The following is a 24,991-nucleotide window of genomic DNA, read 5'->3' on the forward strand; positions in this document are numbered from 1 at the left end:
CATCTGAGCATGATAAAAGGAACAGTATGGGAGGTAAACCCCAAAAAGTTGAGTCTTGCACCAGCATGCAATGGATGAGGTTTCTAGCACATCCCAAGCTCTTAGCAAGAGCCTTGGTTTCCTTTCTGTATGTGTTCTTTCATGGCTTTTAAGTACTTCATCTTTCAGTTTCATAGCACACCTCCTCGCTCTTATATAAAGGCAGAAGGTAAAGAGATCTGTGCTTACTGTGTCTGTGCCACTCATGAGGTCTGAGATCACGCTCTCAGCTCATTCTCCAGCTCCGGTTTCTGCCCAGGGACCTTTCAGAACACAAAGTGATTTTCACATTGGGTCTTGGACCTGTTTTCTCTTTCTCTTCTGCCTGTTTCCTCCATCCCCCATCTACTGCGTCAGAAGTGCAAAGCTGGTTCTTGGCCTTTGTTTTTGTGGCTCAGGAACTACTTTTTTAGCACAAAGATTACCGTCTTCAGCCTGGTCAGGTCCAATTCATTCCAGTTTCTGCAAGCCCATATTGGGTTATGTCTGTGCACAAGATTTTTCACTTGTCTTAGAGTATTGCTGTAGGGTGTGTCTGTCTTGTGGTAGTAATAAAACCGAGCCCTATTGCACATGTCATTGATCCTACATAAAAATCTTCTACCTACATGACTTATTTTGTTAGGGTATCCAGCGTAAGCTGCAATATCAAATGGGCCTTTTAGCTGGTATAAATTGGACATACTCTGGCTAAATGACGCATTTGTAGCACTGAGCTGACCTCTTCTCCACAGCTGATTTTTTTCATGTGTGCCATAGTTTAGTTTAATATGTAGCCCAAAGCGGGTCATCTGCTGGTGCTTTTTCCTCTCTCCTGGGGAAATTATTCTACCATCAAGTTGTTCTGGTTTAAAAGCCCTTTTGGCCTGTTTGCCTTCAATGCTTTTTTTACCCTCCTCTACGTTTGCCCCCTCAGACGTCCCAGCAGAATCCCTCTTCCTCTGTGGCCCTAATAGACTTCTTCCACTTTGTGAGACCATCACGTCCATCAACCTAGATTAACCCGTCCATAATCATACTAATCATGGATATATTCCTTTTCAGCCTCCTCCTGAGGTTGGGGGCTGCCCATCTGTCCCCAGCTTGATGCAGAGTGGCAGTGGTGGCATAGCAGTGCTCTGCAGCTTGCTGCAAGCACCCAGGAAGCCTTGGGGAGGAGGTTTGAAAAGCTGACCAACCCCTTCCCTTCCCTGCAGATAACACCTGCCGCTTTGAGGACGAGAAGATCTGTGGCTTCATGCAAGACAAGATGGACAACTTCGACTGGACCCGGCAGAACGCCCTGACCCAGAACCCCAAGCGCACTGTTAACACGGGGCCCCCCACGGACATCAGCGGTACGCCAGAGGGTAGGCACACGTCTGGGTTTCTTTTGGCTTGTCAGGAGTCATAGAATCATAGAATCATTTAGGTTGGAAAAGACCCCTCAGAAAGTCCTACGGCTCTGGGAGCTGGTGGAGTGCTGATCTGCTTTCCACACAACACACTTCTTTGCATGGGGTGCAGGGAGCAGGCAGTTAATTTGCATGTTACTGATTGGCATTAAACACACAATTAAAACGCCCACGACTTTGTTTAAGGGAATAGTATGAGCATTAGTTCTTGTTACCAGCTAATTGCATGCTGCCTAATGGCCTTGTCCCATTTGATGTTTGTTTTGAAGTCAAAAAAGGATAAACAAGTAGGAGAACACCTCTAACACCTAGAAATGGCGCTGCTCGTTTTAGCCAGCTGTTTACTCAAAGAAGGTCTTGGGGAGGCAAACGAACTCCTTAGCACCAAGCAGGATCATGAGAGACCAGGGGGGAGCTGCCTGCAGAGTGGCAGCAAGTGCCTCACCTCTAGCTGGAGGACACTGGTGTTGTGTATTGCTCACACTAGCTGTGCAGGGAGTACATACTCCCATTTTAGCTCAATATTGCTTTCACCTTTCTCTAATGAGGAAAGTAAATTTGTATGCACAAATCTTTGAACTCAGAAAAGATGGAAATGGCCAGCTGAGGAAATGGCTTTTCCCATTAGTGTTCAGTACACCAGCCTGATCGAGCATTGAAAATTATGCCAACAAATTAAATAGCTAATCTGTTCCTCCCTGGGTTGTTAACAACTACTTTGGTATTGTTCTCTTTAGATAACAATGTTGTTTAGGCCAGATATACCAAATCCTCTCTCCCTCTGCTTGAGGCAGAGAAATTAGGCTGGAATGGTTTCTCCCTCCTCTTTCTGGTTTTCTCCTTACACAGTGCAGTCAGCTCTGGGGCTCCTCATGCTGCAGAAGAAAGGCTCATTTTGCACCCAGACAGATGTGTGTGTGCATGTTCAGGGACTCATGTATGTGTTCAAAGCGGGTCTGCTGATGCCCATCTCTCCTGCTCTCCTCTAAATACTGCAGAGGCAGGGAGGCACTGCGGCCATCCTCCAAATGTCTCTGGCTGGGATCACAGTGGGTGCAGAGTGGATGGGAAGAGCAAGGCTACGTCTCTCAGAGGAGTGGTCTCCCAGCATCCAGCATCCCACTGCTTGCAGGGAGGGAGACCCAGCGCACGCTGCCTTTGCCCACCTTTCCCTCTCGTTCTGTAGGTTATTACATGTTCATTGAGGCATCCCGGCCCCGGGTGACAGGAGACAAAGCCCGGCTCATCAGCCCCCTCTACAATATTACTGCGAAGTATTACTGTGTCTCCTTCTACTACCACATGTACGGGAAGCACATCGGTGAGTACCGTCTGGGGAAGGGTAACCCCAGCCTCATGCGGGCTGTCAGGAGAGACCTCCAGCCTCTGCTACACCAGCTATGCCTGCAGCCAGAAATTCGTGAGTCCTGCTTCAGTGGTCGAAGTGCCAGAGTGGGCTGTTGTTTTGAGATACTTGTCCCTTACCCCCACCCCACCAGTGTCAGGCTTGTGAGGCTGTTGCTGCCCATCCTCGGGGCAGTATCTTGCAGTCAGCCATCACCCCTTCCCCTCTGGCTCGCTCCTCATCTAGCATGAGACTCCCTACCCTCCACAAAAAAGAGCATTGTACCCATTAGCACACATTTCCCTTGCTCACAGCCACAGCCACCTTGCTCCAGGCAGCAGGACACCAGGTGAACAGTCTGTCTGTCGGAGAGGAGACCAAGGTGGAGGGGCTTTGTGGGACCAGAGGGATCTTTAGTGACTGCAGCTATTTTGGGGTGGGCAGGATGCGTGTTGCCTCAGCTTTGCCAAGGGGCTGTCTGCTCTGCCTGACTCCCTCCTCTCTAACCGTAAGCCTATGAGTGCAGCGAGCACCCCAGAAGCGCCTGGCACACTAATGAGTTTCCATATCTAGTCAAGGAGCAATTGCTAATTCGTCACCTCTTGATTATAATTTCATTAATTTGAATAATAGATGCACTCTTCCCACAGCACACTGGGTTATTAATCACCTGCTGGACTGGAGCCTGACTGAAAAATCAGGGCCCGGGCAGGAATGTGTCCGCCCTTCAATAAACGGGGTTAATTAACAGCTCTCTGCTTTGGCACCATTGATGTCATTGGGAGAGAACATGCTCATGAGTCCAGCCATCACGTCTCTGCGCCTGCGTGGCACGGCAGAGAGGTTATGCTGCAAAATCTGAGATCTCCTTCTCTCAGTGGAGGCAAGGCTGAAACCCTGATGCCATGGGTGCTGGTGGGTAAGGGCTGGGCTGTGGTTCACTGAGGAGGTCTCCATCTCTCTCTTTGCTCTGAGGGCCCATATTTGCTGTCTGCACTCAGAGTCCGCCTAGGTTGGAGGTGTTTGCACACACCTGTATTCCCCTTGCAGACAGACTGCTCCGTGCTGTCTTCACACCGGCAGTGGCAGGTTGCTCAGGCAGAGCACTGTCAGTGTTGATTCACACCAGGTTTTCCTGGACCTGCTGGTCTTGCTTACCTGACAGAGTCCAGTGGTTAATGCTGGCTGGCAAACTCCCTTGTTCCCTGCAGTTGTCTGTTGTGGTCAGTCAGCCTTGCTGCCTTCACGTCTTCTCCTGGAGGCTTTGAAAGGGATCTCATTCTTTGTGATTGCAATAATGGGTGGCCGAGACTGGTAAGAGACTAGCAAGGAAAAAAGATGTGGAAGGAGAAGATCTCTCTTGCTTTGTTTCCTTTAGGAATACACCTATGTGTCATATTTCCAAGTTCATTTCACGGGTAAATTAAAAGCCCATTAGCTTTTGCTTGCTTTTGGAAGAGTGCTCTGTTTTACAGCTCTTATGTAGTGGTCTGTCTGGAGATGGGGTGGACTGGACATGCCAGGGAATCAATTCATTACAGGTTTTTGGCTTTTAGTGTTTTAACTCTTTATTCATTTGCTCCACCCACAAATTGCCTAGAGCAAAAGATACAGTGACTCCCAAGACCTAAGAAAGCTGCTGAGTACCATTTTCTATTCCTCGGCTTCAAGCGCCTTTTATATCTGTTGATTTTTCCCTTCATACTCAATGTTGCTGCCCCTGCCTGCTCCCCATTTTCCCCTTGTTGCACAAAGGGGCTGATAAATTTGTGCGAGGTGGATAGACTGTTTAATGCCATATGATGATTTCCAGGGTGGGTGCTGCTGAGCTGAGAGCGAATAAATTATTTTAAAATTAGACTGACTAGACAGAGTCAGGGAATGAAAGAGAAAAAAATGAGAAAAAGTTCTTTTTCTCTTGGCCTGTGGAATATGTGGCTTGCTCTAGCGAACCCGCAATATATCTGTCTGCAAATTGAAATTCAGTACCTTGTATCTGCTCTCTACTCTGGAGTTTCTTTCAGGGCCAGTCACGATATTCTGTAATCATTTTGGCTTCTCTGCTACATATCGGGGCACCAGGGTGAAAATGAGACCTCTCCAGGAAAAATCAGAATGCCTAGTAATCCTAAAATTGTCTGGGTTTCATCATTCCCGCTATGCTACTTACTAACTCTTACGCTACTTGGTCTTTTTCCTTGCTGCCACGCTGGCAGCGCTGTGGCATAGCTGTCCTCATCCCTACACATGCACAAACGAACCCGCCTTTGGGACATGCTCTGTTTCACCAGCAGGTCTAATAGCTCCATCTACATTTCTAACGCACGTTGGGTACTCCCTGGCTGGTTTTGCTTGTGCAGAGTTTGTGAAACCCTGCCAGAAAGTTTTACCTTGTTCAGATGGTACCAGGCTCAATGCCCTTGGTGGCTGAAGTCTTCTCAGAGTCCCCTGGGGAAATGGCAGCCTGCCTGAGGGCAAAGCAAGTTTCTTCAGCTCTTCTTCTTTAGCCCTGGGTTGGAGGAGAGTGCCACCTCTCAGATACAGGGCTCCTTGCTAGGACTTCTCCTGTCAAATGAGGACACAGACCCTGGCCTCCTACCTGTATCACATATGCGACAATATGAAGGTAAAGATAGGGTGGCTACAACCCTGCGCCATGTCTTGCTTCCCATATAGCCAGCTATCCCTGATGCCTGCAGACATGGCCCCAATCCCTGGCTCACCTAGGGCCAGACCAGTCCTACCAAGCCAGATGCCAGCCCTGCTGAGCCGGCCATAGCACTTAGCAAAAGCATGTCATATTGCTCCTGTTGGCAGACAGTGCCAGCAAGAGGACATTTCCCAGCCCAAGCCTCTCCTAGCAGCTCCAGCTCCATCACAGGCAAACCGAAGCTCTGTCACTATGAAAAGAAGCCGTATAAAATCCCGACATTTATTTATTTTTTTAATAACCCTTTTATTACCTTCCCCCCCCCCTCTACAGAACTTGAAAGCTGGTTTACTCTCACAATTTGACTATAAAATATCCATAGCCATCCAGGCAAATCTTCCCTGGGAGAGTTCCCAGACACTACTCGTTTATAATAGATATGACGAAAGAGAGAAACAGAATACAAATGGAGCGTTTGTAGCCATGGTATAAAATATTCAGCGACTAGCAGAGCAGGGTGATGTTGAATATCTCTCAGCTGATGAGAGCACAGGGTGAAGGGGAGCTCCCTGGAGACAATTTCTGTTCTTCTGGAGTTATTTGGTCATCAGTTTTCCTTCCTCCAGCCCCCTCTGGAGCAAGCATTTGCATTGCCCTACGTTCCTGCCAGCCCAAACACAAAAATCAGTGGGAGTGGAAGGAAAGAAATCCCATTTCCACCAGTCATTCAAGAATGAGGGTGTCTTGCTTGTGGCAGGCACAGATATATCAAACGAGGAATTGCTTGCTTTCTTCAGGACAGGAAGCTAGCCACAGCAGGCAGCGACCAGTCGCCAAGTTCAAAAAGCCTCTTTGTTGAGTTGGCTTGGTGAGTCAGCATCGCAGCTGGGAGCAGATCCTCAAGTCCTTGCTTCAGCCGTCAGACTCCTCCTCTTCCCTTCCCAGGGGCTGCCTGGGAGGGGGATGTTTTGAGGGGACAATGTCCCCAATGGACTGCTTCTACTGCAAGTCCCCTGCCACCTCTCTCTCATGTCTCCTAGCTCAGCGGTAGCCAGGTTATGATCTGCATGGCCTCCTGCCCACTGCTGGATGCTCTCACAGACCCTGCAGCAAGAGGTGCCTTCATGGTCAGACCACAAGAGGAAGGTTGCTCAGAGGGATGAGGAAATTTCAGCCACTAGCTCATGAGCCAATGACTGTGCTTATGGGGAAAACACTTGGGTCAAAGAGCTTACTTGCTCACGTGGGGTACCTACATAAAAGCAGTGATGTAGGATGTACCCAAGCAGCATTATTTTAGTCACCTTCTGATTTGTGAACTCACTGGTAGACCCTTTTCAAACTATGTTTGCTGTGTTTTTAATAGCAGTAGTCACTGCACACGGGCTTATGACAAGATATGGCCTCAGAGAGGAGAGAAGGCAAAGACCCCTCCTTGCCCTGGGGTACCTCCCAAGATGGGGCTGTTCAGCTGCTTCCTGTAGCGAAACTGGCAAGTCCTGGACTTCAAGAGGATGGGAAACTTCCAATGAAATTGTAAACTACTCATTGCCTCTACAGCTTCTTGAGGAGGGGAAATGGAGAGGGAGGGGCTGATCTCTTGTCCCTGGTATCCGGTGACAGGACGCATGGGAATGGTTCAAAGCTGCATCAGTGGAGGATCAGACTAGATATTAGGAAACGTTTCTTTACTGAGAGGGTAGTCAGACACTGGAACATGCTTCCTAGAGAGGTGATCAAAGTGGTCAGGCAGTTGGTCTAGATGAAGGTTGTAGGTCCCTTCCAATTGAACTATTCTATTATTCTATTCTATTTCTATTTCTATTCTACTCTATTTTATTCTAAGGTACTATGAGGAACAGTGCTTGGGATTGATTAAGAGAGATTTTGGTTCTGAATAACTAGAAACAATGAGACCTGATCAGATCACTTGCCACAGCATCCAAGTTCAAGAAAGCCATAAGCTGTTTCACAGAGGTAATTGGGTTGTAGCCAGGCCACTTGCACTGGTGGTGTCACCACTGATGCCCTCCTGCTGAGCAGGGAACACAGATCTGGAAGGCCTGCCAAACTGAATTCTTTCTTTACTTTTTCAACTCAAATAATGCAACCAGTGCAAAGGTGTGTCTGAGATGATCACACATAGGAGCCAGCATTAGCACGGATGCCATGTGGCCGCATCTTGTTCCTGACAACTGACAGGAGTCAGAGCTGCCAGGCTGCACAGATTGATAGGTACCAGCTATGCCAATGCAAAAGCAATTTGAACCATGAAGACGTCCTTTTTGTAAGATTTGATGTTGTAGCTCCCTCGTTCCTACCCAAACCTTGTTTATCAGCACAGCACCCTGCTGCTGCACACAGTTATAGAGGTGGCACCCTGGAGGTAGCTGCATTCTGTTGGATCTATAAAGTTTGCCTTATATACAAATGCATTGTTCATGAAATCCATGCCATTATCTCCAGTGCAATAACTCTACACAGTACAGATTACATCACTGGAGTGATTGAGGGGAGGCTGATTTTCCTAATGAGTATGATTCACTTCCCTCTAGGCTCTTGAAAACAAGTGGCAGTTAGAGTTAAGTGAACAGTTTGTAATGATAAAATGTATTCAATTTTTTTAATGCGCTTTCTTTTTCCACTTACTCAGATGGGTTCTTGGCTTTACTCATTCCTTCTTCAATAGATGTGTATTTGCTTAATGTTTTGCACAGACATCCAGCAGCTTCCTGTGGGCTATGGTATGGACCCTTTGGATAGACTGTGGTCTCTTCTGGTAGTATCTGCTTGGTTTTTTGGGAAGTTAGTCAAATACCATGAACATGAGCAAGGATTATAAATACCTGGCAAGATAACCACATATTTGTAAAGTGTCATTGAAGCTCTGTAGGTTCAATACAGTAGCTCTGAACCAAAGACTGTTGAAGTCATTGTTTTTCTAAAGACTTCAGTGAACTTTGGATTAGAGCCATAGATTTAAAGACTATTAAGACCAGATGGGACCAATACATCATCTAATCAATCTTCCTGCATAACCAAGGGCAGAGAACTCCCTTCAGTTACTCTTGCTGGAGCCTAGTAAATACTATGTGTCTACGCCTTCATTGGATGTTGACTTACAAAGAGCACCAACAGCATGCTTGACATGGCTTGCAGATGTGGGACTGAATCATCTCTAAGCCAAAGACCTTGGCATTTAAAGCTGAAGAAGACATGGAGAGGGGGAAAAGGTATTCAGGTGTGGATTAGCTATATGTCATTTTTATTCCACAAATAACGTGTCTTCATGTTGATGCAGGCATTCTGTTTAGTACCTTGAATCTGGGTGCACTGATCCCCACCTTTCCTTGCCCCTCACTAAAAGTGTATTGCTGAACCAAGTTCCCAGTGCAGATAGCCACTGAAATGTTGCCTTCTTCAAAAGCCCTCTTCTTCTGTCTTACCAGTTATGATCTGACCACATTCCTGCTGCAGAATTTGTTGGGAAGGTTGTCAGGGGCACAGATTGCTGACACCAATTCATTTGCAGATGCCCTGAATCTCCACAGATCATCTTTGCTCCTGCTCACCTGATTTGAGTCACTGTTACTCGTCTTGTGGGAAGCTGCTATGATTCCTACTCCCCTCCTCCAGGCTCTCAGGAAAATGTCTTTCCATTCAGACTTGGCTCACAGCAGCAGCAGCAGCCTTGTGCACAGTTGAGTAGCTGCAAGGATATACTGCAACCTGATCGTCTCCTGAGACATCAGGTGTTGCATCAATTATTCAGACCCTGAAATTGCTAGATACAAAACTTAACAGACACTTAAGAGGAGATGGGGGCTCTCAGTGCATATCCAGCTACTTCTTTAGCACTCCCAGGTCACTCTTCTGTTCTCTCCATGGACCATTAGCTATTTCACCAATGCCACTTGTACAAGTGGAGACTGAAGTGGGTCATTCCAGGTGTGTATCTGGAGATCCCCCTGGGTGCTGTGAGAGGATAAAGGCTGGGGGGGCAGATTGCACAACTACCTTGCACTACTTTTGTAACCATCCCAATCAGTACTTGAACTTCAACAAGACATGATTTTGTAACATGTATTGAAATGCTTCCCAGAAAATCAAAAAATGCTCAGCGTCAGTCATCACCATTACTTCCAGGAGTGACTGCCTCTGCCAAAGAGAGCTCTGCAGGGGTGACAGGCACCCCAGGACTTGAATTGAAGGAGTTTGCAGATCCAGGTTGGGAGTCTCACTGTCTCAGACAGTCCCCTGGAAGTTTTCTGGTGAAAGTACAGCTGGGCACGAAATGGGAAAGGAGTCTCTTGCTATAATGCATCCTGCCTCAAAGTTGGGAACACAGCCCACTCTAACCACCTTCATGCAGCAAACCGCTTCCCAGGCCTGAAACATCCACCTCTCATGTTTCCTTGGGTCAGGCAGAGGAGGAGGCCAGAGAACAGATTTTGAGTGGTGTCGTCAGTTCAACAGGAAGAATATGTGATCTCAGCTGCTCATTCCTGCTGTCTTTCTGGCTTCAGTATCACACTAAAACAGCCCATCTGCTCCAAGCCCTGCAGCCGTGCAGCTGCCCTGTGCTTGGCTCCCGGGACTGAGAGACCACAGACTGGGTGATGATGGAGAAATAGGTTGTTAATAGGGATAGAGAAGAGACAGGCAAAGTGTTCCTCAGCATAAGTACATCTGCTTCTGCAGGGTTTTTGTCAGGAACCCTCCCACACACACCACTTGTAGTTTGGGGGCTCTGGGAGGCTCCCTCCTCTCTGGCTGAGGTCTTTGCAAAGCCTGCCCACAGAAGGGAGACAGGCAGACTCCCCCTGTCTGGCTGTTGTGCTCTTTTAAACATGGCAGTGTCTATGAAGCAGACTTCTGTTTCAGCTCGTCTGAGAGAGCTGAGCACAGTGCATGCTCTCAGTCTGAGGGCTAAGCACATGAATTGCGCAAAGGACCCATCTGTCTCTGGTGGCAAAGATGAAAGGGTCATTATCAAAGCTGGGAGAAGAGAGAGCACTTGCCTGGAGGCATCTGGGTGTGTCACAAAACAGAGGGTGAACAAGGAGCAAGCAGACCTCACAGCAACTATGGTTCACTCCGCTTCTTGAGACTGCAAAATTGGTGGGAAAAGTTGCCGTCACATGGTCTCCTTCTTGCTACGTTCCTCGTACTCCCGTTTTCCTTCAGGTTGGTCTCTCCTCCCTAAGGCAGTACCCAGCACTTCTGGGCACCACCATGTACAGCAACAGCTGGGGCCAGCCCCCCTTCCCCATCACATCCGCCATAAAGGCTAATTTACATGCCTTCTGTCCCCCTGCCCCACGTGCCCACCAGAAACGGTGCAGAAATAGTCCCACAATTGCTCATTAAATTAAGGGCAAGATGGTGCCGTGTTTGGGATGATTACGGCCACAATAAAGGCAACAGGGCTGGGCTGTTTTGCTGCCCACAGAAGGTGCCCGCCTTGCACTGCGGGAGTCAGGGCTTTGCAGGCGCATCCCCACCGCCACGTTCCCATCCTGCTTGCCAGGAGCTGCACAGAGAAATGAATGCAGTGGCATCCATGTCAGAGCTGAGCAACTGGGGCTCCCTCTACCTTGCCTGGGGCTGAATCAGAGGTAGCACTGGGCTCGTACACAGCTGTGGCCCTCACAAGTGAGCAGCTCTGAACTTACCCCTGAATCACCCTTTCCCATTGCTATGCTGAAATCGTGTTTCCTTCTGCTACTACAGCCACCTTTCCCTGGCCAGACACTTTGTACCTTTAGTACATCTTCCCTCCCAACAGAATTTCACTGATGAGGGGTTTTTTGTTCTGTTAAACAGACAAAACCAAGGATTTTATCCAACTGCCTAGTTTATCTATTCAAGCTCAGCAAGGAATGCAACACTGCTGTCTGGGAAGGGTCTGTTTCTGCCTGCTCTGCATTGATGTATTGTTGCAGGCTTGCTTGGAGAGCTCCCAAAAGGCAAGGACAAACTCTCTGGCTATATAGGTAGAAGCAGTGGCTATGGAAGGGTCATAACTCCTTTCTTAGGGTTGGCTGGGTAGAAGAGGAGCTGCACAACTGCATTTAGACCAGGATATGTCTCATCCTGCTCCATGACTTTAGGCAGGCTACATCCTGTGTGTGTTTTTGTAAGGGGGATACTTCCTAGGAGCAAAAGGGCAAGCCCTAGATAAGGGGTGGTACAGGTTGTTCTCAATCTCTGGAGATGGAGTTCTGCTCAAAATGTCCAGGAGAATTTTTTTCCACAGCTACATCCTCTCCTTCTTAGACGGGGAAGTCTCTAAGGGTGCACATCCTTAGCCTTTACAGGGATCTCTGGAGAAAAACAAGCTATTGAGGCAGGTTTGGAGTATAAAACATCAGGAGACATTTCCGACAAATACATGTTTTTTCTTGTAATGCAAATTCATCCCTTTTGGGGATGGTGGTATTTCCTGAAGAGTGAGAAATCCCATGAGAAAGAATCTCTGTGTAGAGAGGTGTATGGACAGACAGATACTGTAAATTATCACACATACTGGTTATGGAGGGAGTCATGCAAGGAGCTGGAGCATTAGCATGAATTATGGCACAGAGGACGCAGAGCAAATGGGAGATTCTCTGCATCCAGACAGTGTCTTCTGACAGTGTGCTGCATATACTAGCATGGAGGGGGCCATAGCAAGGCAGGATGAACCCCAGGGGAGAACTCCATCTCATGATTGAGCATCACCGTGCAGGAATGGGGCTTGGCAGCACATTTGGGGCTATTAGGGAGCAAAGAGACCAGCAAGGCAGCTCAAGCACCATCCTGCTCAGTAAGCAAGCTGGGGACACACACTAAGGTCCTTCCCATCATTGACCCTGAGATTAATGGGTGCTTCCCAGTCCCGTTGATGTGGGTCAGTGACCGCCTGTCTGGGAAAGCATTTGTGTCCCAGCTGGGGCTGGGAAGAGCAAGCTCTGGAGAGGCTGTCTGGTCCCTGCGGCTGAGTGCATGCTCTCCCCACCGGGCTTGGCGAGGTAGGGGGATGTGTGCTGGAGTGCAGGTGTTTGGAGACTCGCTCAGCTCACGATGCTGTTTGTTTTCTGCTTTGCTGGGCTGTAAACAAGCATGAGTCCAGCTGCGAGAGTGGGAGACACCATCCTGCCTGCTTGCCTCCCTCTGCTTACAGAGGGCAGGAGGTCTCCAGGAGGTGTGGGGAAACTGAGGACGTGGTCACTGTTAGGCTGAGTGTCTGGACTGAAGGCAAGCAGGACCACAGCTTGGCAGGTGATAAGCAGAGGGAACCTGCTCCTAGCCTTATCCTGTGGTCAGATCTGCTGTGAATTGCCATGATGACTCTTGCGCTGGCCGTGGGCAGGTGTCGTGCAGCACACTGAGCTGGCACATGGGAGCAGAGCTGCTGCCCACAGCGGCATTCAGGGGCTGTGAAAACACAGCTGGGCTTGGGGCTGAGAGTCAGACACCCCATCTGTCCTGTAGGGAAGGACATAGTCCGTCCTCATTGTCCCCTGCAAAATGTTTAAGTACGGGAAAGGAATGTGATTAAGCAAGATGGTATAATGAATCAGACATGAAGTTGGCAAAAAGCCTGAGGACTCCCAATTCTTGTCTTTTAAATGCCAGCTTCTGTACCCTCCCTCTACTCTGTTCTGACTGCATATTGGACGGGCCTTTGTTCTTCTGAGATAACATAAATTTAATGTTATGGAGCATGGAGATTTTTTCCTTCCTTTTTTGAATTCCTTAAACCACATCCTGTTGTCCATGCATAGAAAGCTTGTTACTGGTCACAAACAACCTCTGAGGGAATTTTCCATGAAAAAGAATGGCAGTATTTTGTTCCATACACACAGCATCAAAGACGGAATTCTTGTGTCATTCATCTTTCTATGCCACGGTCTAATTTCTCTAATTAGACTGTGGATCAAATGAGCAAAGGAGCTCAAGCATAGATCTATTCAAGTCTGCTCCTACCATATCACCATCTGCTCTCTATGTACACAGACAGGTGGGGATATGCTGGAGAGAAGGAGCTGTAGCTGCAGTTTGCCTGCCTTCCTCCCGTTAGCACTCACATTCCTCATCACAAGGCAGACATGACCATACTGTTGCATTTACCCCACTGCCTGCATGCCCCAGGTTCCCCCCTCCCAGCATGTCCCCCCCAGGGGTCCAGCCACGTGTCCACTTTGCCTTTTTACAGTGCAGTGTTGCTGCTTCTCTGCTGGTCCATTTCCTCCATCCCAAAATTCATATGCATGCCAGACAGGTCAGATAGTGATGGATCATAAATCTGTGCAGTTGGCTTTGCCATGTCAGGGGATATTGCTTCAAGCCCATCCTCATTTGATGGTGGTTTAGGAGGTCAGGGGTGGAAGTGTGTTTGTTTCTTTGATTTTTTAAATCCATGGTAAAATCCAAAGAAAATTCCCTGTAGCCAGATATAAGTAATTTTCACAGGTTTGCTGTAGGGGAAACATTGCCAATCAAAACTTACCATATTGCCGTTTATATCCCCAGAAAGTCCCAGCCACAGCAGGGAACTGGAGGCTTTGATTCCCCTGATCCCTTTCACTATAGCCTCCCCACTGTACTGAAGCAGAAAGAGAGTGTCCTATAGCAATTAGCCAGCTTGCAGCACAGCACTGAACATGCTCAACGCCTTTATAAAGCCCATGGGGATGCCTTGTGAGTAGAGGTGGGATAGTGGTGCTTTCCAAACTCTGACCAAGACTCCATTTTCTCGCTATTGATGAGGTCTCTGCACCCTCCCACTTTGAAGTTACTGAAGCAGGGGCTGCAGGAAGGGGTCTGTGTAGTGACCCTGTGACTGGACACAGGGGACCCTGCACACCAAGCTGAGATCTGTTAAAGACATGCAGAGATAAAGTTCTCTGTAATCAGGAGTGGAAAGCAGCTGAGAGGCTTAAATTGTCTTACTCTGCATATGTTAATGTATGAAGCATCATTAGAGACTGTGAAAGAGTAACTACATCCTGTCATGGCACGAAGACAACTTACGTTCCTAGAAGTTATGAGTCAGTACAAGCTGATATTATTTCTCCATTTCTATCTGTGCTGTGTTTATTTTTCCACCCTCTGCTCTCTAGCTCTCAGAGCAGTAACTTTCCCCCACAGCACTGTAACTGAGAACACCAGCCTGACACTGACTGCTATTCATTAACATCCATTTAAATGAGAGAGGGAGAGAGACCTGTGTTTGTTGCAGGAATTATGAACAGTAAAAGATTCTTTCTGGGGACTCTCATTTGCTCCTGGGATTTGCTTGCACTAAGCTTTGGGCTTTTCATTTGTGATCAGTGGTGTTAACACCAAACCACACTTAAGGAAGTGCTCAAAGGCCCTGTTAGAAAGGTAAGAGCTCTTTTCTCCCTAGCCTGGTTTTAGCCCTCATATTGGGTCTGCAGGTGACTCTGCCAGGCTATATAAGGTCTGAGTCCTCTCCACACCATGTATCTCTTTCCATCCGCTGGACATCTCTTGCCATGAATCAGTTTCTTCTTCTTACCTCAGTCTGTCTTGCCTGCAGTTGAAATGCTGTGGGAATTTCCATGGGGGCTTTCAGCCCTGGATTCCCAGTTGGGTGCCAAACCTAAATTTGGGCTGCAGTCAGGATTTCTCACAGATAGCTGATGTCCTGAGATGGCCCCATGCTGGAGCAGGGATCCTGCAGGAGCGCAGCAGGGAGTTGCAGTGAGACCAGGCTGCGCACGAGCCTGCGACCAGCCCAGCTCCTGGCTGTGGATCCCCACAGCCTTCCCTACCCATCCCACGGAGCTCTGCTACACTTGGCACAGCACCCCATCTCTCAGCCTGCAGCGTCGTCCTCCCTTTGCTTCCTGGCCACTTTGGCTGTCCGCGTTCCATCCGAGCCACATAAACTGAGCTGTGCCTCAGCCTTTCCCCACCCCATCACCCTGCATTAACCCCCCGCCCCCCCCCCAGCTGCCCCACGGAGAGCTCTTGAGGAAACCTCTACCTTCTCTGCCATGGACACAGTCTGTGGCCCTGCCCTTACAGACCCTGCCTCCCTCCCAGTGCTGCCTGCACCAGCTCTTCTGGATCTACACTGCTGTTCAATGCGACAGTGAAGTCCTCATCCCATGGAAACTCAGAGAAGACGTTTTCTTGTTGTGAGAAGGTAACATTTAAAGGCATCCCTTGGGCTACTCTATCTGGCAGCCCAGCTGGTGCTCTTTTGTGTGAATGCCACTCTTTTGAAATGCCAGCTCTGGTCTTAAAGGCAGCCAGCAGAAGGTACAGCTCACTCTCCCTGTAACTGATTCCTCATCACTCATCACTGGCCTTTATTCTCCCTTTTGGTTGGGAAGAAAGAATAATACAGATTACAAGACAAATGCAGAGATTGCCTTGTATGGGGAGAGGTAACAACAGGATTGCTGGTGTCCTGGGATTTCCCTTGTGTTTGGCTGTCTCCGGTGAGCTGGAGAGATTTAGCAGCAGATAGATGGCCTGTCTTTGTGTGTGCCTCACCAGCAGGTGCCCTTAGGAAATGCCAGACACATCTGATGGGGGAGATGGGGAAGGGGTGACAACGACAGAAGTAGGTAACAAAACTGGCCAGCTGGAGTTGGACTCTGACACAGGAACGCTGTAGTATAAAACTGGGCAAAAGGGGTGGCTGCAACAGCTGGCACTGGAGAGCATCCAGATGGGCCTTTCACATCTCCACTGATAGAGGCATGGGGGTTGGAGAGCAGGTCCCACTTTGGTTCTTCCTCAGTTTGTGACTGCTGGAAAGGCAGAAGAGCTCAGGCACTTCTGTTCCCTAGTGTCTTCTTGCTCAGGTCTTGTAAAATGTCTGCTGTTTCTGAGTTCCCCTCTGAGTGAGTAAGTGTTACTATCCTTCTTGATTACCGGCATCGTATCATGTCAGCAGATAAAAGTAGGTAAAAGCAGTTCGCTAAGGATCACATGGCAAGTCAGTTTACAGCTGTGAATGGGCTCCTCACACCCCACACATGCATGGACTGTGCATTGGCCACCTCCCGCAAAGCAGTTGCTCTAAGAGGGGCACCTTACAAGCATCAGGTGGCTGGTTTGGTCTGAACTTGTGTGACATGCTGAAAGCTACACAGGGAGTGAAGATAGTTAGCAAGGCATGAGATAGACATTGCTAGATTGCATGGAGGTGGGTGTGGGCAGGGTGGGTGTGAATTCACCAGAGGTCAGGAGCTATGGATGTCAATATCTACATAGGCTCCACCTCCCTTTTTAGCCTGAGACTTAAGCTATGGATTTTCATGACTGTAAGTGGGATCCTAGAACAACATTTGATTTTAGGGCAGTGGGCTGAACCCAAAGCGTTCTCTTGGAAAACACAAAGCCCTGTAGCACTCATTCCATCACACAGTTGGCTTTTGGGGCCAGACTGAAAAATGGAGATCAAAAAGCTCTGAGCAATTGGAAAGATGACTTGGAGCTTTCTGTAGTCCAGGACTGCAGTGCTTTATGGCTCTGCCTGGAGCTCAGATCTGAAGGTTCATTTCGAAGTACCTCCGTCACAAGCTACCTGCCCTTAAACTTGACTAGCAGCCTGTGGCAGACTGACGCATGGTAGAAGGGAATAAAGTATATCTGCACAGTCTTTAACATCTACAACACTGTGGATCCAGTTCAGATGGAGTAGAGGCTTCATCCCTGTTTAGTTTGAAGTTCTGGAGTCTCTGCCATGCCTCCCAGAAGCACATTCCCAGTGAGACCATTACTGGGAAAGGGAGGTGGTGTGGTTCTTTCCCAGCCTCAAGGAGGCTCTGTAAGTTAGCAGGGATTGTAGGTAGGGCTATGAGATCTGATTCCCCTTCACAGCTCTGACTGATTTGTAAGACAGTCATGGGCATGCTGTTTGTCTGTTTTGACCTTCAGTTTTCCATGTGTAGACAGGGGTGGTGAAACACTGCATGTTGTGAGCAGGTAAGGGAGCTTCCTTTCCAATTGCAAACCATTTGAAGAATGCCTGCTCATATTCAGTATTGTTCTATTAGGGAATTCGAGGGCCAAAAGGTTGAAACTTTTTTCCTGATACTGCAAGGACATGGAGCTGTCAGCCAGGATATGCTCAGGCTTGCTTTGGGTTTAGGCCAGGCATTCACAGCCAGTGCTTTGGGGGCACTAATTTACATTCCAGATGCTTCTCTGGGTCTCTTTCTAGCTCGTCTTCGCTTTTTTCCTAGGGTATCAAAGTTCATTTGCTGCCTGATTTGTCCTGGTACTGGCTACTCAGCCAGGCTCTTGCACAGCAGATCCTAGCTGCAAGTCCCCAAATGAGGGTAGAATAGACAACAGTTGTTTTTAATCCTTGCTTGCTAGCAGCTTCATATTAATTCTTCACTCACTCTCAATCCCTCACCTCACCGACTCTGGCATCTGTAATTAGCTGCTCTAAACACACTCCTGTTGACATTGATCTATGGGGTTACGTAGTTCCTGTGTGAGCCATCAGTTTGGCCAAGGGCCTCCGTGAGGACTAGGTATCCTTCTTAGAGAGACTGTCACTTGTAGGAAGCTCCTGAGGTCAGCAAGGACACCAAGAAACCAGCGGCTCAAAGCTGGTTTTGCCAGAGGCTCCTGTAGTGACTTCTTTCATCCTTGGCATCGTGTTCCCAGGAGGGAGATCCCACTCACTTACCTCTGTCTCCCCAAGGCTGTGCAGTGCCAGCTGGTCTCAAGAGAGAGAGAAACAAGTTATCCTGGGTTGTGGTGTGCATCCCAAACTGGGTACCACTGGGGAAGGGAATTGGATATGCTCTCCCTGTTCTGTCAGGCCTTCATCTAGTTTTCTCAGCTAGCCTTAGTGCTAACGCTGCTGAATATTTCCAGGCAATAACATGCTCCTCTTTCATCAGTTCACTAAATTATACACATATTTCATTCTTTTAACCTTTTCTTGTAAGTCAGCCGCTCAGAATCTAAACATTTCATCATCTTTATTATGCATCTCTGAACTCCCTGTGATGTATCTCTCACTTTCTGACAGTCAGGCACTTGACGGGGGTACTTCCAGGTCCCTGTCCTTCACACAGTGCCCCACGGCTCATGTGCCAAGAATGAAGAATTTCAGGGGATCATGTAGGAGGGAGGTTATATAGGAAAGTCTCTTTCCCTGTCTTTTCCCCTGATCTCTCACTGCTGCCTCTCAGAAGGGCATACCTCGGTGGGAATGCAGCATCCCAAGCACAGACAGTCTATGGACAAGGGTTATTATTGCCTCTTGGCTCTCAGGTGTAATATGTCCGTGTATGGAGACCATAAACACTGATGAGCAACAGCGTGACTAGAGTTGTGATTGATTTTTTAGTTCGCCAGCTGAATTGAAAAAAAAAAAAAGAGAAAAACTGTTTCAGGTCAACCATGAGTGACTGTTTAAAAATGATTTTTCATTGAAACAAGAAAGGAAAAAAAGTCAGCAGAGGGGATTGCTAAAAAAATGTTGCAGGAAGACAAACTGAAGTGGTTTCATTTGTGGGTGGAGGGTAGGGGGCTGTGACACTGCTTTCAAAGTGAGACCTGAAAATGCTTTGAGATTTGTTTGCTTTGGTTTTGGTTTAATGGCAAATGAAACCTTTTGGGAATTGCTTTGTTTGAAAGAACTTGAAGTCGGTGTTGGTTCACAGGGTCTTTGTGTCCCTCTGAAAACGTGGGGCTGGGATGCTACAGGCAGTTTGATACAGGCAATGCTGCCCAGCACTAGCAAAGAACAGCTGCTCGCTCCAAGGCTGCTTCCAGGGCAAGTGGTAACTGAGGACACAGGTCATATTTCTGTGGCTGATGGCCAGGGCCAGGGCAGGGAGAGGGCTGTAAGCTGCATAGCGTATGTCAGGTGTTAGTGGTGAACAGGGAGAGGCAAACGTGTGTCCTGAGCTCCCCAGTTCAAGTGGGATGTAGAGAAACTGGTGTGGGTCCAACAGAGGGGCATCAGGATGGTCAAGGGCCAGGAGCCGAAGTCCTGGGGAAGAGAGGTTGAGGGAGCTGGACTTATTTAGTCTGGCAAAGAGGAGGCTGCTATTAGCCCTTGGCCCCCAGCTGTTTGAAGGGCAATTTCAAAGATAACAGAGCCAAAATCTTATCAGTAATATTTGACAATATAATAGGTAACAGCGGCCGCAACTGGTAGTGCTGGAGCTTCATATTGGACATTAGGAAAAGCTGATTTCCTCAGGGGCTTTCAAGACTAGGCCAGGCAAAGCCATGCTGCCCTCATGAAAAGCTGTAGACAGCTTCAAGCAGGAGGTTAGATGGGATGCCTCTGGAGGTCCCTTGCAGCTAGCATTTCTGCCACTCCCTTCTTGTGCCACCCCAACCATGCTACAGACTGCTTCTTCCTCATCCTGTCCTCTCTGTATTCATCTGGGTCTGTGTCCTCCCTTGGATAGCCCAGATGGATGAAACATTGCCAGTGGAACATGCCCATCAACCCAGAAGAAGTCTGGCTCCCTCCAGAGATTACCACTGGGGCTCTGCAGGCTGTCCCTGGGCCAGCTGGGGCATACAGCTGTAGCTCAAGGCTGAGCCCCAGAGCTATGCTGGTGGCCAGCCCAGCAGGCAGGGTTGCCTGCCTGCCCTGGCATGCCACCACCCTGTTTCTCTCTTACAGGTTCCTTGAACCTGCTAGTTCGCGTGCGGAACAAGCGAGCCATCGATACCCAGGTCTGGTCGCTCAGTGGGAACCGGGGGAACATGTGGCAGCAAGCACACGTGCCCATCAACCCTCCTGGGCCCTTCCAGGTAAGTCAGGCCCATAGCCAAGGAGCCATGTGCCACCTGTCCTGTCTGTGTGCCATGGGCTCTAGGAGACTTCCAAGCAGACATCTGCCTCCATGGCACAGGGGCTGGTCAAGCACAGGGAGGGCACTGGGAGGTCTCTACCTCCAGGGCCAGTGGGGCAAGGCAAGAGCTTGGTGGACAGAAATCAAATCCACTTCTCTCTGAAGCCACCCAACGTTGTTATGTGCGAACATCAGTTTGGCACTATAAATTTTCTGATTATCGCTGGTCGGAAAACTGCTTGTCAAAGAGATCCTTCTGGTACCAGGTCTGTGTGACAAGTTTCTTGGTGTTGACCAGCTGGGGCATGCTGGCCTGTTGATGTAAAGTGACTTTGAGCACTAGAGGTTTCTTCCAGTGTGTGCTGCAAGAGCCCACCCCCCTGTCCCCCTGGTTTAGGACTATAGGACAGCTTGTGAATCACAGAATCACAGTATCACAGAATGATAGGGGTTGGAAGTGATCTCTGGACATCATCTGCTCCAACCCTCCCACCAGAGCAGGTTCACCTAGAGCAGTTTGCACAGGAATGCGTCCAGGCAAGTTTTGAATATCTCCAGAGAAGGAGACTCCACAGCCTCTCTGGGCAGCTTGTTCCAGTGCTCTGCCACCCTCAAAGTAAAGAAGTTCCTCCTCATGTTTAGATGGAACTTCCTATGACCAAGTCTGTGCCCGTTACCTCTCATCCTGTCACTGGGCACCACTGAAAAAAGACTGGCCCCATCCTCCTGGCACCCACCCCTTAAGTATTTATAAGCATTAATAAGACCTCCCCCTCAGTCTTCTTTTCTCCAGACTAAAAAGACCCGAGTCCCTCAGCCTTTCCTCATAAGAAAGATGTTCCAGTCCCCTAATCATCTTTGTAGCCCTTTGCTGTACCCTCTCCAGCAGTTCCCTGTCCTTCTTGAACCGGAGAGCCCAGAACTGGACACAGTACTCCAGATGCGGCCTCACCAGGGCAGAGTAGAGGGGGAGGATAACCTCCCTCGACCTGCTTGCCACACTCTTCTTGATGCACCCCAGGATGCCATTGGCCTTCTTGGCCACAAGGGCACATTGGTGGCTGGTGGTCAACCTGTTGTCCACCAGGAATCCCAGGCCCCTTTCCACAGAGCTGCTCTCCAGCAGGTCAGCCCCTAACCTGTACTGATGCATGGGGTAATTCCGCCCCAGGTGCAGTACCCTACACTTGCCTTTGTTGAATTTCATAAGGTTCCTATTTGCCCAACTCTCCAGCCTGTCCAGGTCATGCTGAAGGGCAGCACAGCCTTCCGGTGTGTCCACCACTCCTCCCAGTTTTGTGTCATCAGCAAACTTGCTGAGGGCACACTCTATCCCTTCATCCAGGTCATTGATGAATATATTGAACAGGACTGGACCCAGTACTGACCCCTGGGGAACACCACTTGTTACACACCTCCAACTAGACTCTGTGCCACTAATCACAACCCTCTGAGCTCTATTTATCAGCCAGTTTTCAATCCACCCCACTGTCTGTTCATCTAACCCACACTTCCTCAGCTTGCCTATGAGGATGATGTGGGAGACGATGTCAAAAGCCTTGCTGAAATCAAGGTAGACAACATCTACTGTCCTCCCCTCATCAATCCATCCAGTCATGCCATCGTAGAAGGCTATCAGATTGGTCAGACATGACTTCCCCTTGGTGAATCCATGTTGACTACTTCTGATAACCTTCTTTTCCTCTGGGTGCTTTGAGATGACACCCAGAACAAGCTGTTCATCACCTTTCCAGGGATGGAGGTGAGGCTGACTAGCCTGTGGTTTCCTGGGTCTTCCTTCTTGCCCTTTTTGAAGACTGGAGTGACATTGGCTTTCCTCCAGTCCTCAGGCACCTCGCTTGTTTTCCAGGACCTTTCGAAGATGATGGAGAGTGGCCCAGCAATGACTTCTGCCAGCTCCCTCAGCACTCACGGGGGCATCCCCAAGTATGAACTGGGCACTCTGTATCTGCTCATCGAGTTGTTTATGCATACCCAGGAAGTGGGCTGCTTTGTTACTAGTTGTTTTATTGCTGATGTTTTTGCCCAACATGCTACTTGCTGTTGTAGGGTTGATTGTGAGAGCTGTGCAGGCTGCTAAGTTGTGGCGCTGTGGCAAAATGTCCAGCGTGCTTTTGGGTACATTAAAATTATAAATAAGAATTTAGTTACTCTTGCAAGCGCTGTTCAGTAGTGGTTGGTTTGTTAGTGCAGCACACTTAATAAAGCAGAGCTCTACATGCTCATTTATTACTCTACAGATGCTCAGCACACAGGGGTTGGTCCCATAAGCAGTGGGGTCCGGCTTTCCAGATCCTATGAGTAATGGAGAAACAGGAAGCAATCATTCACTTGGGGACCTAATAAGGTCTGGTCTGTGCCCTGCTGACCTCTGCAGAGCCCTGCAGAGCAGGAAGGGTCCTCCACAACTGCAGTCTCACACTGGGCTCAGTCTCACGCTCCCATGCTATGCTTGCAGATCATCTTCGAAGGTGTCCGGGGCACGAGCTACGAGGGGGACATCGCCATCGACGATGTCACTCTGAAGAAGGGGGACTGTCCAAGGAAGCCAGCTGGACCAAATAAGGGTGAGAGTGTGTGTGCCTCAAAGGAAAACGAGTCGGTGGGAGTGCATACATGAATGCACGTGCTAGGGACATGCAGCTAATTTCAGAGCAGATTGACGTGTTGGTGGGACTCAACAAGATGGTTGACTCCATCAGCAGAAGTCAGCAGAGGGGCTGTCAGACTCTTGAACTTGTTCTTTACTGTCGTGAGTTAGCAAGAGCTCAGAGGAACAATGAGATCCTGTAGGGACTGTGCTGCCAGACACCAGCATGCTGAAGTCTGCACCAGTATGTTGGGTTGGGTTTTTCATTCCCCAGCAGCTAAAGGCTTCTGCATATCTCATTTCTTGGAAACCCTAGGTATGGGAGCTTTGGAAAGAGAATCACAGAATCACTAAGCTTGGAAAAGACCTGCAAGATCATCAGGTCCAACCATCAACTAACACCACCATGCCCATTAAACCATGTCCTACAATGCCTCGTCCACATGTTCCTTGAACACCTCCAGGGATGGTGACTCCACCACTTCCCTGGGCAGCTTATTCCAGTGTTTCACCACTGGTCAGAAAGACATTCTGCGGGGTCTAATCGCCTCTGCAGTGCTAAGTTAGTCCTTCTCCAGGAAAAAAATCTGCCTTTTGGGGCCTGGAGCCAGGGAGGGCTGGGCTTCTTCCCATTGCCCTCTGAGCAGAGAGGCACAGCCAGGCAGGGTATTGCACATGCAGGATGGGAGCAAGCTACCCGAGCTGTATATCACCTCCCTCCCAATCCTGACAGTGAGTGTTTGAGCTAAATCCCACCAGCCCCTTTCCTGTCCATCCACATCATCCTGGTGCCAGCACTGCAGAAACGGAGACAATCCCGCTCTCACTGAGGTGTACCATAGGTTGAAGCCATAGCAAGGTGCATAAGCAGTGCGTAGGCATTAGTCCTTGGGTGGGAATCACTGGTGTGCCTCGTGCCTTAGTCCTGCCTATGCCCTTAATAACACGCCTCAGGTGGGCAGGAGAGCAGATGTTCAGAATATGCAAACCAGAGCCAGACAGGCACTTGTGAGCAAGGTTCAATTTGTCTTATTTATTTTTGAAGGAAAAAACCTTGTTGAGGAAGAGTCACTTTCATCAATTTTCTTAACTCCAAAGGTGAAGGGGGAAACAAAACATCAAAAAAGTGAGAACACCCTAAAGATTTCAAAATTTCAGGTGCAGTTAAAGATCTGTTTCAGTCTAGGATGGCCAAGCTGTAACCGAAACATAAGCAGAACATTTTGCTTGACTCAAGTCGAATCTTCTGGGGAAGAAAGGAGGGTTGGATTGCAAAAGTAACTAAGATTCAACCTTTTCTCCTGAGTTGGAAAAGAAATAATTTTGGGAAGCCTTGAGACTGTCCAGGGAAGGCTAGAAAGATCTTCCAACAGATCTGGGAGGTGCTTCGTGGTATGGGGTGGGAGGAGAGGCTAAGACACTGATGTGTGCTGACTTGTTTGATGAGGTCTGGATCTATCCCATCACTAACTCTTTTTCTCTCTTCTCGGCTGGCAGCGGTTGCTCTTCCAGGAAGCGGTGTCCCGGCCCTGCACAGCCCTTGTCTTTGTGGCTCATTGACTTTCTTCCTTTACGTGCTGCTCAGATGATGGCAAGCGAGCACTCCTATCTTCGGACCGAGACATTCCTGCTCCTTTCCTACTCAGCCACCTCTGCTCCTCTTCCTCCCCTCCTCACTGGCACACCAAAGTGTCCATATGTTACCAAAGACTGACAGGCATGACCACGCAAAGGGATCTGGTTCAGAACTGGAACACTCCTTGAGAAAGTCATAATGTCTAGAACAAAATTAAAAAATAAAGACAATTTTTTTAAAAGCACGTGCACGAGAGAGAGTGAGAGAGAGAGAGGGAAAGGAAAGAAACAGAAACACACAGAAAAGAAGGAATAAAAGACAAAAAATAGGAATGAAGAAATGTGAAGAGCAAATGAAGGAGGAAAAAACCACCCCCATGTTTCCTTGGGAATGTCGGACAGGGCTTCCTCAGGGAAGTGGGAACTTGTTTTAAACAAAAAAACAAAAGTATATTAAAGCACAAATTTCTACCAGAACAGTTACCTTCTTTACTGCAGAGCCCACAGCTTAGTGGATGATATACCGCAGTACTCCCCTTGTCTCCCCATGCTTTCCCGCTGGCTGGGGCTGCC

The 24,991-nt window shown here is 48.7% G+C and overlaps 1 protein-coding gene across 1 annotated transcript in view; it reads left to right on the forward strand.

Moving 5' to 3' along the window:
* MDGA1 (MAM domain containing glycosylphosphatidylinositol anchor 1) overlaps positions 1-24,432 on the forward strand; it is a 145,297-nt gene extending 120,865 nt beyond the window's left edge. Inside the window, exons 13-17 of the mRNA XM_059835659.1 lie at positions 1,236-1,388; positions 2,620-2,754; positions 20,061-20,191; positions 22,712-22,820; positions 24,341-24,432. Coding sequence (XP_059691642.1) covers positions 1,236-1,388; positions 2,620-2,754; positions 20,061-20,191; positions 22,712-22,820; positions 24,341-24,432 — 620 coding nt within the window. The remainder of the gene's footprint in view (positions 1-1,235; positions 1,389-2,619; positions 2,755-20,060; positions 20,192-22,711; positions 22,821-24,340) is intronic.
* Positions 24,433-24,991: the final 559 nt, after the last annotated feature.

Source organism: Gavia stellata, chromosome 2 (genome assembly GCF_030936135.1).
Source record: "Gavia stellata isolate bGavSte3 chromosome 2, bGavSte3.hap2, whole genome shotgun sequence".
NCBI lineage: Eukaryota > Metazoa > Chordata > Aves > Gaviiformes > Gaviidae > Gavia > Gavia stellata.